At 39.9% G+C, this 20,366-nt stretch overlaps 1 protein-coding gene across 10 annotated transcripts in view; it reads right to left on the bottom strand.

Moving 5' to 3' along the window:
• Positions 1-20,366, bottom strand: part of DENND1A (DENN domain containing 1A) — a 497,276-nt gene that overhangs the window by 326,441 nt on the left and 150,469 nt on the right. For 8 of the 10 annotated variants that reach the window (XM_025888027.2, XM_073905764.1, XM_025888032.2 and 5 more), the window contains 2 exons: positions 17,349-17,398; positions 6,329-6,448 (listed from right to left, as the gene is read on the bottom strand). In XM_025888027.2, the coding sequence (XP_025743812.1) occupies positions 6,329-6,448; positions 17,349-17,398 (170 nt within the window). Of the gene's footprint in view, positions 1-6,328; positions 6,452-17,348; positions 17,399-20,366 lie in introns of those variants that run through there. The other 2 variants (XM_025888028.2, XM_073905765.1) reach the window with 2 other exon arrangements.

Raw genomic sequence — 20,366 nt, 5'->3', positions numbered from 1 at the left:
CTGGCCCTCAAACAGCAGGCCACTAGGAGAGAAAGGACAGTTTCATTTATTTCCCTTTCTTCTCTTCAAAGGTAATTTTTCTGAAACTGTACAGCTTGTTACTATTGTTGAGTTGTGGCTCCCCAGAGGATTATACGTTTCTAAGCATGAAGGCATCTGTGTGGCAATAAAACATGCAACACTCCCCAACCAGTACATTTTTTTAAATTAAGAAAAAAAAAGTTATCACCTCCCACAAAGTGATGTGATGAGCACACTTCCCATGCAAGCCTTTCAAAATACTGAAGATCTCAGGAAGGGTCCTAGGGCTACTAAACCAGAGCCTCCACAGGACCCGACCCATGGGTTCAGCTGCTGACAGATCCACAATGGGGGGAATTATAATCTGCCAGAGCAATTGGGCCTTCTCCCAGCTGACCATTCAGAAGACAACACTGTACCTACCCTACATTTACAGGGAGGAATTAAGAAGAAATCAAACAGCTCCAGAGAGATGGAAATATTCGAAAAGCAGAGGAAAGTCTTCCGTTAAACAGTATGAAAGATCCAGGTTTTCCAAATGGTATTTAAGGTATTGGAGAAGAAAGGCTGCTTTCTCCCAGAGGGGCCCCAGCTTTGATGCCCAAACTGCCCTCAAACATCAGGCTGTGCAGTTTTGTATAGCAGGGTACCCTCAGGCGAGACAACCATAAATAGCTTAAAACAAGAATAGGAGATTCCATCTGTTTCTGGAATATTTCAGCAGCACCTGCTTTTAAGGTAAAAATCTGGGAGCTGTCCTCACAGCCCTCCTTCCCAACTCCCTTCCCCATCCCCCATACACTTATTTTAAACCAAAGCATCTAACACACAATCCATCCAAAAGGGCTTCTGCCATGGCACCTGCCTAAGGAAAGAGCCCTTTGATTTTTCTCCTGAACTGTATGTGTTGTTTTAAAAATACTGGAACAGTTAGAGAAACCAAAGTTCTTAAAACCAGACTCTTTTATTACTTCTAGCTTCTTTTTCCCTCTGTGAAAACTGAGCTTTTCTGTGTTTATAGTAGAAATGAGTACCACGCGGATGAAAAAGGACGCAATAGTTGTGTCTGCCATTAAGTCAGAAAGTGTTCCAGGAAGAAGATGGTTATGACTTAACACAATTAATGTCTAAACACAAGCCCATATGCCAACTTGCATGGAAAGGAGGACAAGAATTCCCCCAGTAAGGTCCCAGGAACATATTCCATTGTTATAGTTAAAATAACAATGACAACAAACAAACCTAAAGTTCGGGCTTGAAAATTCCAATCTACATCACAGTGCTACCCCCAGAGTGATGTGCAGCATCCCTCTAACAACAGCCAGAAAATCCCAAGCATGTGCAGACAGCAATTTCAGGTACAAAAAGCCATTTTCCCTTTGGTCTACAAACATCAATGTTTCTAATGCCTGCCCTATCATCTGATGATGCTCCATTTGGTATGTGAAAATCCAAATTCCTACGCATGTCCCACAAGGGCTTTCCCAACCTAGCCCCAAGACATTATGGCATCATCTCCTGCCACCGCCCTCACATCAGTGTTCCATCTTGTTGTACCCTTCATTTCTCTGGGCCTTAACATGCCAGCTTTCACTGCCTACAAAGTTCTTCTCCAATTCTCCTCCAGGCAAGCCCCCAGTGATTCTTTAAGACCTGCTTTAACTGGAAACCATCAGCAACACTTTCCCTAATTCTTCAAGCCAGAGATGGGCACTGCCTAATCGGTGACCCCAAAGAAACTTGCACATACATATTTTTTTTAAATAGCACTCATCACAGCATATTTTGTTTACATAGGCCCTTCCCAAAGATTGTGTGGCTCCTAAGACAGTAAGTATAACCGAAGTGAAATAGGAGGTGGGTATCAAAATCAGAGGTGACCTGGGAATGGTGCATCCAGAAGCACATTAAATTTTAAATTTGGTAAAGGACCAAAAGTACGTATTCTTTTCAGTTTATAACACCAACTTTAAAAAGTCAGGTCATCAAAATCTTGAATGAACAGGATTCTCATAGGGGAAGCTGGGGGTGAGACCATCTTTTTTGCTTATTTTTGGGTAAATAAAGGCCAAAGACCAAATATTACACATTGCTCATTCCTGGTATATACTAGGTACTAAGATACCTACAAACTGAATAACAATTTAAATGTTAAACTAAAAAAAAATCTTAGATATTGTCTTGATGAAACAAGTTATTTCTTCCCAAAATGTATAATAGGTTCTAAACAGTTTTATATGGGTATAATGACAGTGACTCAAACTTTCTCAAAACTTAAATGAGATTCCTATACATAAAGAAGAAAATTGTAGAACATAATTATTTTTAAAGTTCCCTTATAAAGAGTAAAGAAATTTAATTCTTGTGTGCCATATCTCCCATAATCTACCCCCACAAACAACACAGTTATGGCCTTGAACCCTTAGGCTCTTTCTATTCCTCCAAAACCAGAAGTTGGCTATAAATAACATATTCATTACAGTTTTAGCCTTAATGGAACATGTGTCATTTGGACAAATCAGAAGCCGTGAAAAAATGATGGTTCCAGGTCACTTTATGCTATCTGAAAGATTTGAGGTAAATACTTACACCACACATCAGACTCAGCTGGTGCTACCTGAAAATGCTACTGCTCTCTCTCACACTCCTGGGTTTATAATGAAGAAGGACTTACCCATAACTACTGTTCTCCTAGGCGTGCTTTCAATCCAGTATTGATGACGATCCAGCAAACAGGTAAATAATATCATGGCAAATCTCAAGGAAAAGTAAAACACTTTAACAGAAAGAACTAGTCAACTGTGGGAAGAAATAATGCATTTGACTTTACATACCACGGTATTTGTGTGAATGAGACTTGTTTATCCTCTAGCACAACTACATTTCTGTCAAAGTCAGTTGGTGATAGAATTTAAACCAACTTTTAAAAAATGTTTAAACACAGGGCTTATTGATCAGGAAGTCTTTCCTTCATAAAACAAGTATTACTAAGTGCCTACTAGGCATAGCCATCCCTCACTATACTTTGGGTATATTTGTGATCAAAACAGATCCCCAGCTTCATGGAGCTTACATTCTATGGGGAAGGAACAGACCATGTGTCTTACAATGAACCCAATAACTTATACTGTATAAAGGATGTCTAAGAACCTTTCATTGTGAAATGAAGTTTAAGTTTTCTAATACTGATGGCCTAGTCCTTTATGGACACAATGCCTGTCACTCAACAACTAGATCTCCCTGGTGAAATTCAAAGATACACCTCTTACAACTAACAGAAATAAGTTTAGGAATATGAACCGCATCACTCTACAAATAACTGTATTTCACATTTTCTCTTGAACTGGTGTCCCACAAGGCCTGTCCTCTCTCTCAGAGAACAGTGCCCTGTTCTTCCATTCAAATGGAATACATCTCCCTGCCTCTGAAAGCCATGCACACAATATCTTGGCCAAGCACCGCACTAAGTGCTGGAGATACAAAGTTGTGTAACACACTATGTTTACCCTTAAAAAGTTAACTTCAGAGTAATAGGAGGAAGAGGTAAAAGGAAGCTCAAGGTTTATGAGTGTGTAACTGAAGTATGCAGAGCATGCTGGGTGCACCGAGAGGAGAGGATGATTACCTCTGCCTGGAGAACGCTGCTCTGGGTGGATGGATAAATGTGTGAAGGCAGAAAGGTCCAGCAACTTATATGGGCCAGGAAGCATAGAAGCCTGGGAGAGCAGTCAGAGAGGAAGTGATCCCAAGAAGCTAAATCCTCGAACAGGGGAGGCTATGTCTGCACAGACACCATCACTGGAAGTTACGCCTCTCATGGGAAGAAATGGAAAGCAAAAGTACAGATGGCTTATGAGCAGACAAGTTAGAGTACTGGGCACACTGAGAACAGTGACTGGACCTCAAGGCAATGGTTAACTAATGGGAAAGCATCTGAAAAAAAGCAAAGAGACCAAGCATCTCCAAAAGGCAAGGAGACCAAGAGTGCTAATAGAACCCAGACCCAAATCGCACCTGCGTTCTGCTGGGTGAACATGCTGCCAACTAGGCACCCAAGGTTAAGAGCAGACCCTTCCATTCATATGCCAGTCTCAGTTCAGCAATGTTCCCAAACCAAGCCACAGGGGAAGTGCCACTGTGTGTGCCTTCTACATGCGCACAAGCTGGATGAGATAAAGGGAGTTCCCTCCCCCACTTCATGCTGAATACCCATGAAATGCCATGTCCCAGAATTCATCTGGACTCTATTTTTAACCACAGTCACTATTCTCTGGAACTAGAATATCAATAGTAAGGAGACGCTATGCCATGGAATTGTCCTATGCATTATATATAGCATTCTGCAGCATGATCATCCATCTCCCCAGTTAGTCTTAGGAACTCCTCAAGGGCAGGGACTAGCTAATAGTAGGCACTCAATTAAGGGCTGACAAACAAATGAATGAATTAACCCACCCATTTTTCCCATAGTTCCAAGCTAGTATAACGGATAGAAAACATACCAATTGCTGCTATTTTTCATTCTAAATGATGGCAGCACGAAGCCTAATCAACCAGCTTTTTGTAAGCATGACATCCATGACCCTACATATAGACACACAAAGTCAAATACTAGAATCAGAGGAGACCAATTTTTAAATTTAACTTTTTAAATAAACAGTTTTCCAGTCTCAGAAATTTGCTGAGTGAACGAGAGTGTGTTGGTTCAGAGTCCGACCCCAACCCCCAAATATGTACATCCCAGCTTTGAAAGGAAAAAACACTATAAACCAAAATATTCCGAAACAAACAAACAAATGAACAAAAACCTTTCTGCAAAACTTCAAGAACTTGTCTTAAACCCTCATCTCCTCTAAATGACTATATAAATACACAGTGCCCTGGCCAAGGCTGAAAGAGAACATTAGGCAAAAACGGAAGAGAAAATTTTGTTTAAAAAGAGAAAAAAAAAAAATCCAACACTGTTGAACCAAAAAGTAAATACTCATTTACATCAGACTCTGCTACTCCGGGCGGGTAAGGCTTGGGCCGGGCTACTGAGGCAGGCCTGAGACCAGCTGCACGCATTTAATCTCACAGAGCATCCGGGTTGTACCTCCTCCCTGTGGTCTCTCCAGCAGTTGCCCTCTAGAGTCCGAATTACAGATGTTAAGCTTGGTGAAGAAGAGAGCTGACTTTGCTGATTAATAATAACAATAATATTTGTGTAGAGAAATGCAAACGTAATAGTCCAGACTGAGTTACTGAGCGAAGGCACTTCAAAAGTCAGCCCCTCTCTCTCCTATGGTATGAGAGAGAGAGAGAGAGAGAGAGAAAGAGAGAGAGAGAGAGAGAGAGAGTGTGTGTGTGTGTGTGTGTGTGTTTGGGGGGCTGGGGTGGGAGGTCTTGCCTTGGTGAGGAGAAGAAGAAAGTGCAAAAACTAACGTACCAGAGAACCACTCTTTCTGGAATTCATAGAGTCTGGCCTTTTATCCCTGGGCGCAAGCCCAAGACTAGGGACCCGGGTTTTGTCAGGGGCGCCTCCCCGCTGTCCTGCCCTGGGTTGCTCCACATGAGCAGAGAGAGACAGGAGGCAGGCCCCTCTGACACCTACTTAACCGAGGCAGATGGAGAGGAGAGTGTGTGGGATGCCTTTACTTCCCCCTGAGGAGGCGCCCAGCAGGATCCCACAGAGCCAGCAGCTCCAAAATCGGATTTCCACACATCCCCCCACCCCAGAACACACCTTGCCCCTCTGGCAGGAGGAAATGGAACATTAAGCAAGTGCGGCTCTGGTGTCTGAAGGGGCTTTAGAAGACCTAAAGAACCCTTCTTCCAGGATTCTGTACTTTTTCCAAACCTCTAGAGAAGTAGCCAAGTTGGGAAACAGTTCCTCCCTCACTGACCCAAAGAGGGCAAGGGTGTTACTTTGAGGAGGACACAATCAGTGTCTGCAAGACGTCCTGAGCTTCAGACACATACTTTATTAATAATCTTACATACACAAAATGTCCAAGGGAAAGCCTAACAGGCTAGTTTCTGACAGCTCCAGATAACAGCAGGAGGAACTGAAGCCATGCTGACTCCACAGAAGCAACGATCCCTTTCCCACCCAAGGGATGTGATGCAAATAAATAAAGACAATTATCTGCAGAACTTAAAGTGCAAGAACAACACTGTGAAGTCCTTCTCCCCAAGTGCAGTGACTTGTGGGAAACAGATAGGAAAAATAAAAAGAACAGCTGGAAAATTTAATTGCAGGGGAACAACGCAAAGGCTGACACTGTTTCACAGAACTAGCCAATAGCCAATAGCCACTGTCCCTTACCTTAAGATACAGAAGCAGCTCTTCGCTCCTGAAGATAAGCGGCAGAACCCGAATCTCTGTTTGCTGTCAATGTCAGTGAGCACGAATGTGAAGTTCTGGCCAACTTGGCTAACTGTGAGGCTGCAGCAAAGACAGAACAAAGGGGAAAAAAATGAATGTGCACTAAGTTTCTTGATAAAGTATCTAATCATGACAAGTCATTGAACCTGTAATACTTCCTTTCTCAGCGGAACTCTTTATAAATGAACTCAAAATTTACACACTTCGAGGGAATGGACTGCAAGCTAGTAAAACAAACAAACAAACAAAAAAACCCACCAAGCAGCCCATTCTAGTGACCACCTCACTACCAAAGTAGCTACCAAACCTTCCACTTACTGAGTTCAGGCAGGTAGCCCTGTTAATCATCTCATCAAATCCTGAAAGGTGCATCCTAATTAACCTCATTTTATAGATAGTGACCACCTCACCACCTCATTGGAGCTACCATGCCTTCCATTTATGGAGTTCAGGTAGGTATAGCCCTGTTAATCATCCCACCAAATACTGAAAGGAGCATTCTATTAACCTCATTTTATAGATGAGGAAATAGCCTAGAAGCAGCACTGCCTAAGGTGCCAGCCGGTGAGCTGCAAAGAGCTATGTTTTAAACCCAGGTCTTTATGATGCCAAAGCCTACTCTGTCAGCTTGCTGTTAACGACGATCCCCTGACCATTCCCCTGGCTGGCAAAACCAGCAATGGCAACAGAATCTAAGTGTCCACTGTGTGCCAGGCATCAAGTTAGACACTTGATATATAGTATCTCACTTACTCATATCAACCCTGGAATTTAGATGTTGTTCCCATTTTACAGAAAAGGAAACGGAAGGAGTGAACAGGTAGGTAACTGAATCATGTTCACAGAGCTTCTAAGGAGAGTTGCTGAATTCAAGAGAGCAAGGTTAGCTGCTACTTTCCTACATGCCTGTATCTTTCAGAATTTTTGAGTTTATGAGGGACATATATTTTACAGGACAGAAATACAATGCGAGGTGCTAAGAAATGAAAACAGGCTTTAAAGAAAGAATAAAGAAAAAAAAGCTAAAAATTCCCACATCAACGCAAAATTCAGTACACCACACATAAAAGTGACAGAAAACAGGAAATACGTTTCAAACGATTAAAAACGATATTGCTAATCAGATTAATCTAGAAACTCTTTTTTGCAGTTGCAAAATGTTTTAAAGACCACTCTAAAATCAGTTTACAAAAAAAAAAAAAAAACACTTCACCACTTAGCTTGGATTCCTTTTTAAAAACTTAAATATTTCAAATCCTAATACATAAATTTATGCTAACATAATATTCTGGAATTTGACACTGAATTATTCAAAGGAACTCATTAACCTATATTGTATTTTACATACATTGTATTTTACAAAATATACTCAAATTGACAAAATATTCAAATCAGTGCTCTCACCTAACATTTACTTTATGTTGCCAGCAGAAATGAAAATCATTCACCAGGTCTTTTCCAAAGGCAGACTTACTGAGTCTTTGGGTAGGCTATGAATTAGTTTTTCAAATATGGATAGCCTTCCTTTCTAAAACTCCTTTATACAAACCACATAAGCAAATGAAAAGGAGACTTTCAAGGTATCCCAGCACAAAGAAGGTCAATGGACCCTACCTGGTCATGTTTAAGGAAACAATTCCATCCCCTAGAGAGTGGTTAGAGAGTACAAGAAAATAATTCTGAAAGAAAAGAAAGTGTTCCGCTCTCCTTTTTTAACTAGGAAGGTGAGCGAAAACAAGGTGGCAATTTAAAAGCAGTGTGGTAATAAAACAGGTGTAAGTAATGCTATCCCTCCACCTTACACAAGCCAGAAGAAGGAACACATTTCTATAAAAGTTATAGAGCTGTCCAGGGGACACCAAACTCTACCTTCTTACGGCTGTTATGTTTTATCAATAAAGCTTGGATACTGTGTTACTATGGTGATTTAATACTATGTTTTAAAGGGGGATTATACGATTAATTTTAACAAGGTTGAGAACTGAAGATGTGTGAGAAACAGGATTCTAGCTCACATAATTAAAGAGATTGGGGAGAAAAGTGGGCCTGACTGCGGGAAGAGAAAAACTTGAATTATTAAAATATTAAAAGCAACAAGTCACGATGATGCTAAGTTACAAATAGGTCATGCTTTTATGAAATACTATTATGTGATCATACAAAATATGACTGTTCATTATTTCAACGCAGAGTGTGATTTCCCTTCTAGAATTTTTAAAATGAAACATCCTAGAAGGAAAGGGTATTGATAGGACTGAATGAAAAGAAAACACCCAGGGTCTCTAGGAAAAGGACACAGAATGAACACAACTCATTTGTGAACTGAGTGTCATTAATTTCCCCATTATCTTTTCACTACCATTAAAAATGCTGAAAATGCTTTTAGTGACATCCTAGGCTCAAAGAAAGATTCATTACTCATTTACTTGGTTCATATCCCAACTCAATCACTTGCTAACTGGGCCTTCATTTAGCAAGTTACTTAACCTCTGAGCACCTCAGTCTCTTTACCTGGAATAACAATGAGAAACTACCACCCAACCCAAAGGAGGTTTTAGGAATAAGTGAGATAAGCATTTACTATAAAGGTCAGTCCATAATAAAAACAATTAATAAAAGAGATGCAAGCTGTTACCATCTAAAGGAAAACAAAAATTCATATTAAAATCAAGCATTTGCTCAGAATCTTCCCGACTGACTCATTTTTGTAATCTTTATTTGTAGAGAAAGGAAGTTTGCCTTTCTCTCTTCTCTGTTGCATATTTTCAGTAAAGGACAGTCCTCCGGGTGACCAAGTAAGCTGCTCATACTCTCAGTAAAGTGAACAAGATTCTTTGTGGGGTGGGGGGGAATCACAGCTTAGGAGAGAGCATTTGTTATTCTCAGCTGATTCACCTTTTTAATTCCTAATAGGGTGAAGTACAAGCCATTTAAACAAACAAACAAACAAACAAAGGAGGCCCCAAACCATCAAACTCTGAAATCTTTTCTCCTTGGGCAATTTCCAATCAACTACAAGTCAGGCAAGGGCAGTCAGAGGTTAACTTGAAGGCGTCTGAACCTCCAAGGAATCTGTCATTCCCTCTCTGCTTGCTGCTGTACGCTAGGACAGTGTTCACGCTTTCTCCATAAAAATGACTTTGGGGAAAGGGTCTGCTTCATTAAAGGCTACAGGCTTAATGTTTACCTCCAGTATTAGAATCCATAACTTTTTAACAGGAATCAGAGATTTCACGATGATTAAAACTGAGAGGAACGGCAGAAAACATCTCGCTTTAAGATGGGAAAACTGAGGCACAGGTATGTTTTCGGTTTTGTTTTTTTTTCAAAGTATCAGGACTAACACAAAATTCCAAGCCCAATTCCGGTTCAAAGTCCTCTCCTTTCTACCAGGCTACACTAAGGAAATCCTTCCCTCACCTGCAGCTTGCAACTCTGTTAAAGGAACTCATGTATGTGAGGAATCCAGATAACTGTCCTAACAAACACACCACTTCCCACTAAGCAAGAGAAACCAAATTTGCCCAGGAGACCAGGGCCGAGCCCACCCTTAGCTGTGCTTCCAAGGCCTAGATGAATATGGAAAACAAGGGAGAAAAGCAACAAATATTCAAACCAGACTTTAACATTCATGCTGACTTGTAAATGCCTGTGAGCCATTTAAGGCTCCTCCGGCAGCATTTTGCTTAATCTCAAAGTTACTTACAGATTGAGTGTATAAATTGCATGAAGCATGTCAACAGACAGTGTGATTCCAATCTTCCAGTGAGAGATGGGATTTTCCATATTAGCCTTTTAGTTGAGTTGTCCACCTTGTAAACTGAACAACTACTATACTGGGCACCATAACAATATTGGCCAGCCATCCTGCTATGGAGATTTCCCGCTCGTGGGAGAGGAATAATAAACAAGTGTACCACACAGCATACAGCTGCATGTACCAGTGTTTTATGAAACCAAAGCAAGAACAAAGATAGAAGCAAATGGAAGAGAAGGCAAGGCCCTACTCAGATAACAAAGTTAGAGACAGCTTTTCAAAGGTGATAATGATCCTAACCCTGAAGGATGAGGTGGAGCAACCCCTTCAGAAGCAGGGCCTGGGTGTTTCAGGCAGAGGAAAGGGCTAGGGAAAGAGTCTCAGGCTGGAAAGAGCTAGGCATGTTCAAGGAACTCAATGGATACCAGTGCAGTTAACATACAGGAGCTAAAGGGAAAGTGGCATGATATGAAGTTGCCAGATAAAGCACAGAAAGCCTCACAGGTCATGGCAAAGATTTAGGATTTTTTTGTAAAGGTGATGGAAAGCCACTGAATGGTTTTCATCAAGAGAAAAACAGTCTAGTGTACAATGGCAAGTGTTATATGGAGAACAGTTTGGAAGAAGTAGAAGCAAAGAAAGTAATCAGGAAGCTAGTGTAGGAGTCCAGGTGAGACTGGATGGAGGCCTAACTCATGTAGGGAGAATGAAAATGGATCTGCGTGGACAGTTCCAAGTTATAGCTAGCTGGTGTAAATGACAGGCTTGCAGATGTACTGAGAGTAAAAAGACAGCAAATTACCATTTTATGATAGAAAAGACAAGTTTGGGGGGAGATCTAAGAGTTCCATTCAGGATATGTTAAGTCTGAGAAACCTTAAAATAGAAATGTCAAGTACATGTTGAACATACTACTTAGGAAATCAGAGGAAAAAGTTTGGGCTGGAGCTATAAAGTGAAGTCATCTACACACAGACGTATTTAATGCCACGGTAAAGAACAAGATCACTTACAGAGAGCGTTCAGAGAAACAGAAGAGGATCCAGGACGAGGTTACAGAAGCACCAGTTTAGAGAATGCAGGGAGAAAAGACCATCAAAGGAAAAATGGAGAACAAGCAGGAGGGATGGGTCAACTGTACCCATGAATCACGATGAGAGAGAAAAACTGTTTAGTGAACTGAGCAATATCGAGGTTGCAGATGACCTTGATTAAGAAAAGCTCTAGCTGAATGACAGAAGCAGAAGACAGCCTGGAGAGGACTGTGGGATAAATTGAAGTGTGCAGCTAACTCCTCCAAAAAGACACAACGAGGCAGTCCTTGAATGGGAATGACAAGGAAAGGTAGTTTTCAGGCTGCTGGAGATGATTCATCAGAGGCAGAGATTCATGATGCAGGAGAGAGAAGAAACAGGTCTTTAGATTCGAATCCCAGATAGGCTACTCATTAGCTCTGTGAGCACAGGCAAGTTACTGTGCTTCTCTGAGCCTCACCTACAAAATGAAACTAATACTTGGCAGAGTGGTTTTGAGAATTATAAATAATGTATACAAAGTAGCATATAATAGATACAAGGTGAAAATTACTGTTCTGAAATTACAAAATTCGAGAGATGGAACTCAAACACTCTGTCATGCTCAATTTAGTATAGCTTACTAACAATTACCCGTCGAGCACTAGTGCAGGGCACCCCTAAGAGCTGCTTTTCCTTTCCATCTGTGCATACAGGACATCAGGGAGGAATCAAGTTTTATCAAACTACCACATCTCAACCTTAAGTTACATGAGCCTCAAAGCTTCCTTCCATAAACCTTTCATCTGTCTAAGACTCAAGTTTCTCACATTCCAAGCTCAAAGATCCAAGTGGCAAGAATGACATTGACCCAAAATGTCTGGGGATCAAGAGTAGGTCACACACTGCCAGATAAAGGGCAGTGCCTATCTGCTCGAGAAACTCACCAGAGAATTCTGAGATCTCTCCACTCCCTCATCTACATGAGCCTGACAAAGGGAAAATGAATCCTAACTAGGAAACCAAAAAGTAGCAAAACCAGAAGGAACAGGAGAGATGGAATCCAATCCCCTCATTTTGCCCATGAAGAAACTAAGGCCCTTAGGGGAGACATCACTTGCCTCACAGCACGGAGCAAGTCAATGGCAGAACAAAAACAAAAACCTGGTCCTCCAGGTTGCTACTCCCAATGTTCTCTCCCCTAAGGCCTAAGTGCTTCATTGTTATCAAATGCTGTAGAAAATGATCACAGGGCGCAGCTTAACTCATGGGACCAAACCAAAGGACTAAACCAAAGATGAAACACAAGGGATGAAAGTGGGCCAAAGGAATTCAGTTTTGCAAAGCCGAGCAGGACGAACGTGCAGACGTGGAACAAGAGCAAAGGTCTGGGCAGATACAGACAAGCACACTAATCATGCACATGAGTTTCATTTTCTGCATAGGTTTCTTCTTCAGTTATCAGCATTTGCTACTTTTCTACAATAAATATACATTGCTTTTGAAAGAAATTTTGAGAGTTGCCTGGGTGGCTCAGTTAGTTAAGCATCTGCCTTCAGCTCAGGTCATGATCTCAGGTCCTGGAATCAAGTCCGTGTCTGGCTCCCTGCTCAATGGGGAGCCTGTTTCTCTCTCTCCCTCTGCTCCGCACCCCCACTCATGCACGCTCTCCCTCTCTCTCAAATAAATAAAATCTTTTTTAAAAAGAGAAATTTTGAAAGCTTTTTTTTGGTTACTTTAGTTATGGTCTAATGGATCTAATGGAGGCGGTATGACCAAGTAGAAAAAGGAAGGTGGAACTGGAAGCCAGATTAATGGGAGTTCCAAAAGCAGCTCTACCACTTACTAGGAGTGGGGCCTTGGACAAGTTACTGAACCTCTCTGAGTCCGTTTCCCCATATACGGCATTACAGTAATGGTAAGTTGCGAATGTGTAAATTCTTAGAGCAGGAGGAGAACACAGCACAACGCCTGGCACATAACAGACATAATAAAACGGTAAATGGCGTGTGAATCACATCTGCATCTGTGGTTACATCCTAAATCACTAAACTATGCCTTCCTTTGACCCTGAAAAGATTATGTCATTTCATTTTGTGCTCATGTCATTTGTGCGTACTGGGATACAGGATGATTTACAGAGCAACTAAATGATAGCCGACTCACTGGGTTCCAAAAGAGGATAAGCACAAACCTGGAAAGGAAGAGCTTTTCCATTCTCCAGTGAGTCTCGAGTGCTCTGACTGAAGCAGGCTGCCAGCTACCAAGTGCAAGCAAGTAGCACCACAGTACGAAATCGTATACAAATCTTTTTCCTTTTTTTTTTTTTTTTAAGAAACAGCTTTCATCAACAAGGATAAGTTTTTGAGAGTGATAACAGGGATCTCTCAGCACTGTCATTTCAAGACTCCTCTCCACCAAGAGCTTCAAGGACAACATAAGGTAGAAATAACTCTGCACTGGGTGGCTCAGTCGGTTAAGTGTCTGCCTTCAGCTCAGGTCATGATCCCGGGGTCCTGGGATCGAGTCCAGCATCAGGCTCCTTATTCATCGGGGAGCCTGTTTCTCCCTCTGCCTGCCACTCCCCCTGCTTATATGTGTGCATGTGCCCTCTCTCTCTGACAAATAAATAAATAAATCTTAAGAAGGAAGGAAGGAAGGAAGAATTCTGCACTGGGAATAAGAGTATGTGTTTCTTTCCCAGCTCTGTTATTACTTAGTTGTGACCATAAGCAAATCATTTCACCTCTACAAATCTTGGATTCCCTTCTGTAAAATGGGACATTTGAACCAGATGAATTTCATCTTATGCACATTTTCAAGGCCTCCTGTAGCCAGAGCCCAAGCTATCACGGTACACATCACCCTCTCCCCAGCATGCTCCATCTGCTTGAGCTGAACAATGTCTAGGCTCACTCATGGTTTCTCCTCTGCTTTGCTCTTCAGCACATGTGGGGCATTAGGCTCTCCCTTCCACTTAACCGCTTCTTACGGTCCTTGCAGACTCAACACAAGTCTCCCCCACTGTGAAAGTTTTCTCTGACCATCTCAGCCTTCCCTAACCTCACTGTCCTTTTGGAGAGATACTGTTTAATGTGTATTTATAATACTTCCTCAAGTAGACTGAGAAACACATGGAGGACAGAACTCCAAGTCTAATACCATTTCCGTATCACCCAACATAATGCTACCCATTTGGAGCCTTCCTTTGCTCTTTTGTAAAAGAGCTACCACCATCATCTATCTTTTAGAGTTGCAGGGAAAAACAAATGAAGTACTAATGTGAAAATGGCCAGCACGCTGACTAGAATCAATTAGGAACTCAAATATAAATTTCCTTCCTTTCTGCTCTATTTGGTGACTCATCTTCCCACAAGATGTTCTACAGAAAAATGTATTCATTCATTTGGGGGATGGACATCTACGTTGTGCTAGCAACCTTAGGGGACCTAGGGCAAATTCTAATTTCTCTGCAGCTTAAATTTTTTTCAAATGAAGATAACAGCACCTGTTCTCATCTCTTAGGATAGGAGGATAAAATGAGGTGATACATGAGAAAGCACTTTCTTTTGAAGAGCTACTGGCATTATTATTTTTCATAAGTCCTAGTTTCAGAAAGAAAAATCTTAAAACAACACAAGAGACAGTAAGATGTCAATGTTAACAGGTGATTTGATGATGACTGTGAAAATCCCACTCTTGATATAGACTAGAAATGTCAGAAAGTTGTATTACTGTTCCTTGGGGTAGAAAAGCACAGAAACTGAAAAGATTAGGAAGCTTTCTTTTTTGAACATAATCACCTAGGGCATTACTCATCTCCCATGCTCACATATTTTTTAAGGCAAACAATATCAAAAATACATCTGGGGAGCTCTGTGGGCCTCAGAATCTGGGCATAGCCATTTGACAGTGCTAACTGCAAAGTAATAAAAAAAATTAGTAACATTAAAAACTTTGTATTTATTGTAAGTAAACTTCATTATTATTATCTCTTCTACATGAAACTCTGCAAAGAAGTGGGGAAGAGAAGAGAAAAACTATAGTCCTCAAAGTGGGGTTTTGTTTTGTTTTGTTTTGTATCAATAGAAGTTACCAACACCTATAGGGTGTGGAATATAATGAAATGTAAGAAAGAACCACTGTACAAGGCAAGGATTAAAATAGATCCATAAAGGGACATTTCTGTCCCAAATCGTTTTGTGAAAAAATATGAGAAACATGATTAGGGGAGGGTGATCTAGAGAGAAGTGTTTTTAGAAGAAAAATATTCTTCTAACAACAACAAAAATGCATCAGGACATTGGTGACAAAAAAGATTTTAGAATTATTTAGGGACTCTGCTTTTTTTCCATCTATGAATGTAATCACCCAGACAGGTAAGTAGAGCAGTGTGGTTGGTGTGAGAGGGAGGGAGGGGTGTGTGTGTGTTGGGGTGGATTTAATCTCATTGTGCATTTCTTTCAATATTAGTTTACAAAGTTAATTAAGGAATACCTATCCAAAACAGATCACCACTCTTACAAGAAGTCATGTAAAAATGTATTTTTGTTTTTCTTTGTTATATACCTAACCACATTTTAAAAAACATTTCAGCTTTATTAATTTATATAAATATGCCCTTGCCATAATTTGTAATACATTTTATAAGTGACTGGAGGAAATTTCATGCATCGCTAATTCATACATATAAATGTGAAGTTTGCATTAAACGTCTCTAAACAAAACCCTACTTCCTTGCTATTTTTAGAAGGAACAGGATAAAGAAGAGACAAGAGGACTCTCATTACAAAGACCGACCCTCTTAAAATTAAGGCTATTCTGTTTTGAGCATCAACCTGCTAACTACTCAAACAACCCTGGTACCAGGATTTAAAAAAGCGCAAGTCTGGAAATACTACAATGGCTGATTGGCTTAAAAATAACATGTTAGAACCAGGGAAAACAGTGATTATAAGTGGCTGGCAACATTCCAGTGCTGCTTTTTAGTACTCTTTTAAACTCCTTTGGCTACCAATTCTCATCTCACACCATTTTTAGGTTTCTGCCAAACAAAGCGGGACACCGCTCCTACAAAAGTGTAGAAAGGACCGAGCAGCACACTACCCACGTGCACTCGAAACCAGTAAAACCCTTCAGGCCTGCCAGGCATGGGTACACCAAAATGCAAGATAGACTCTTCTTGAAGATGGGCCATTTTATAGCTTTCTTAGAACATATTATGGCAGTCATTACTTATGATATGTTCTAAAAACTGTCACTAAAAGTGGACTTTTTAAGACATAATGTAGGCACAGTTCATAGTTCAATTCTCTAAGAGAAAATTAAAAAGAGTAAACAATCAAGTGCACAAATGACTGCAAAAATATGCTTAAAATGTAATGAAACACACAGTAGACATTTCTTGAAAATAAGATTAAGAGGACTGTTTTGACATTTTATTAGTATTGTTAGTAAATTATGGTTTTATACAGTTGAAAAAGAGAAAAAAAAAGCTCTTCCAAAATTGTTACCATTAACCAGTGTTTGTTTGTTTTTTTAATCCGCCAGACTATTTTAACTGTCTTGGAGTTCTTATATGGATACCTTTCCAAGAGCTTACCATAATGCAAAAATCTAAGGAAATGTTCAGATGATTTTATATTTTTGTATAGAACCTATAGAAAATGCTTGGTTCCCCAGAGATACCATTCTTAGACACCTAAAATGCAAGACACTATTAAGCAACATGTCTTTCAAATAGCTGAACACCTTTAAACAAGATAGGCTTGTGGTAATTTAAATTTTACGTTGAATCAAAGAAAAACGAAGTCCATATCATACTCATAAGGCCATGGAATAATGCAACGTTACTTAAGTTAAATATGTTCATACTTAAATAAAAATGAAATAGCATTGGAATAAATACCAACCATTCTTAATCACAGTTCAAGTTTGATAACCAAAATCAAAAATTTAATGTCATGCGAAATACACCTCAAAGATCAACCAGTGCAAAGCTGCAAGCTTTAAACTTTTTGATAGTGTCAATAAAATCCCCAGGAAAGGAGAATACTGCAACTCCCCTTCGAACATAGACGTTTTAAATCTTGGTTAAACAGACGGAATGTTAAGAATGGTATGGTTTTTATTTTCCATAGCAGGTTTATTGACACTTTTTTTCTAGTAAAGTTTGAAAATCTGACACTACCTGTCCACATAGAAGGGGAAACAAAACTTGGTCAAAGTCTGTAGAACTTCCTGTGGAGAGAAAGAGAGATAATTTATACATCTAATGGGACCAATAAATCTAGCATTAAGCACGGCACACAGTCTAGCAACTTTACCCTAAAGAAAGAGGAGACAGATGAAGAAATATGGGCTTTATCAATTACATGGGAGGAGTACAGGCAGTCAATCATGAGAAATAATAAACATGATCAAACTTCATTAAAAATGAAAAATTAATCAAGAATCACACATGGGCAAGCAGCAGGGGCCATGCAGGAAAGCTCTGAAGGGAGGGAGGCGGTTGGGTTGCTGAGTGTTAACACCCCTCCAGGGACCATCTCCAGCCTGACCATATGGATCAGAGTGAATAACACTGAGCCACATGGGTTTGGCCTGGCAGGGCCGCTGTTGCTGGCACTGTTTTTGCCTGTTACCTAGGAACAGAGGGGCTGGGATTAGACAACGCTTCCCTACATCAATAGGCCAAACCACAAGCAGAATAGAAAGCCAACATGAAGATAATTGTCCCTGAATGTTGTCAACTACATTTTTTCTAGACTTTAAAACTTCATTTCCTTACTTTATAAAGAAGTTGCCATCTCTGGCATAAATTTATTTTGTAATCAAACAATAATAATTCTAAGTATGCACTATTTTCAGTCAGTGTCATTATAAGTGGGAACACTTACCTGCTTGTAATTTGTGAAAATCCAAAGCAAACTACCAGATTAAATATCTTTTTACAAATATGTAGGTAATAAGACCAAATGGCATTATTCAGGGGAAGAGTACAAAAAGGAAACAAAAAGCAGAGCAACATTTCAAAGACTTATTCATAAAAGCTTCTTGCATTAAGAACACCACTATATGAGACACAATACACAGTGGGTGCGTGCATGTGCGTGAGACTTTTCCCAAGAGACACATCTCCACATACACGGCATATATACACATAGCTAAACACATATACAAGTAATTAATTATTACTTCCTTCATAAAATTTTCTCTAGCTTGACTTAATTTAACTGCAGACTTGGACAGCCCACAGTTGGTGCTTATCATAAGTTCACAGACCAACATTATAAATTTTAAAAAAGTATTCCTTTCATGCATTTGATTTGCTTTTTAACTATTTAAAATCCCAACTTCAAGACAAAATGAAGAACACATTGTTCAGTCATTGAGAAGCTGGGTCAAATTAAAATAAACCTGCCCATTGCAAATCCTAATCCAAGTGATAAATTATAGATCAGTTTACAAATGTAGCACTTTTCTAACCAATAATAATGAATTATCAATGCTAACTGAATTGATGCTTCTCGCTTCATTTATTTTTAAAACCAGTTCTATCATTCAAGAAATAAACCACATCAATCTAATAACCCACTCAATGAAGCAGAAAGCACATTGACTTGCTCTGCCAGAGCATGTTCCGCCTACATAATTCAATTGAGCATATCCTATTTTTTAATATCATCTTGGACTGGTACTATGTATATCACAGCACTGTTAAGGCATGTCACGAAAGAGTAAAGGCAGAGGAAACTAAAAAAGTGAAAAAAAGCAGATAACAAAACTTCAGCACATTCTATGAGGCATTATTGATACATCAGCTAATTCCATAATGCGGCATCCAGAAATCCATATAGGTTGTTTTAAAACTAATTATGTTTAAATAAATTGCAAAAGCTAATCAAGAATCAGAAAAAATGAGCCATTTCTCAGTGCATAATGTTAGTATCGGGCAAATATTGGGAAAAAGGTCATAGAAATCAGTTTAATGTCTGCAGTCTAAAACATACTCTAACCCACATGCACCAAACTCTTACGATTTACATGCAAAAAAAAAAAAATAATCCTTACAAATTTCCTTTCACATCAGGTTTCAGATACCACAAAGCATCTCCTGACTCCAGTATATGTACTGAGCATCCTTTAAAACTCAGTACCCAGTGCTCACTCACTGCCAACATCAGCTACAAAGACAGTTATCCTTTACCCTCAGAAGTGACAGGTGCAGAAGTGCTTCTCTACTCTATGCTGGAGTGGAGCTGCCAAAAGGCCTCAAGATTTTTGAAAGAAAGGACCCCCATGGTTCCGAGGAAGCATTGTGCTCTACAGCAGAGTCAAAGGAATCTAATATGCCCAACTTATTACTCACTACAATATAGAAACTACTTACCACTTTCTAATGTCAAGAGTAATAACCAACCGTGAACTTGTCTGTCAGATAATATTAGAACAAATATCAAAATACCCAATGCAGGCCGGGTATAGCCCACCTCCCAAGAGCTTTCCTTTTACCCAAGAAAGCAGTGATAAGTCTAATTAAGCAATGGGGCAGGAGGAGGGGAGGAGAGAGGGGAATATAGGCAAATGTAGGCACATGTTTGTGCCTTACAATATGTTTCTTCATGTTTGTGATATTACAAGAGCTTGATATTCCAATTTAAGTCAAACAAGCCAGTGGTGTGCTGTCAGAGGAGAAAACAGAAATGAACATCTACTCTGTGTTAGGCATATTCACACATTATCTCAATCAGAACTGAAAAATCTTCTTAGTTTGATCAGCAGAAGACAGGGAAAAACAGGCAATGTGTCTTCTAAATAAAACCTGCTGAAACAAACCAATTTTCTTAATACTGATTTTTGCCTAAATACACACATTTAACCACCTTATCTTCTATTTCCAAAGAAAAACACAATTACCTGAAGAGGAAAAGTACCATTCCCCAAGAGAGGGGACTTCAAAACCCTGATTTAAATATAATTTGAGCATTATATTTATGGCAGAGTGTCTTTCAATATTAACTTTACTGGAAAGAGTCACCGAGCAGTTAGCAACCCCTTTTTTCTCACTAGGATCTGTGTCTCTGGCTAGGGAACTTTCTTTGTAAATGGTAATTTTCTGTTTTCTCCCCTCTTCCTCTTGCCTACACAAGCTCTTTCAGACAACCAGCCTCAGTACAACCTCAACTACTGCCACATAAATCAGATC

Source organism: Callorhinus ursinus, unplaced genomic scaffold, assembly GCF_003265705.2.
Source record: "Callorhinus ursinus isolate GAN/ISIS: 27379988/994484 unplaced genomic scaffold, GSC_fseal_2.0 scaffold24, whole genome shotgun sequence".
Classification (NCBI taxonomy): domain Eukaryota; kingdom Metazoa; phylum Chordata; class Mammalia; order Carnivora; family Otariidae; genus Callorhinus; species Callorhinus ursinus.
This window is presented reverse-complemented; position numbering and strand designations above follow the sequence as displayed.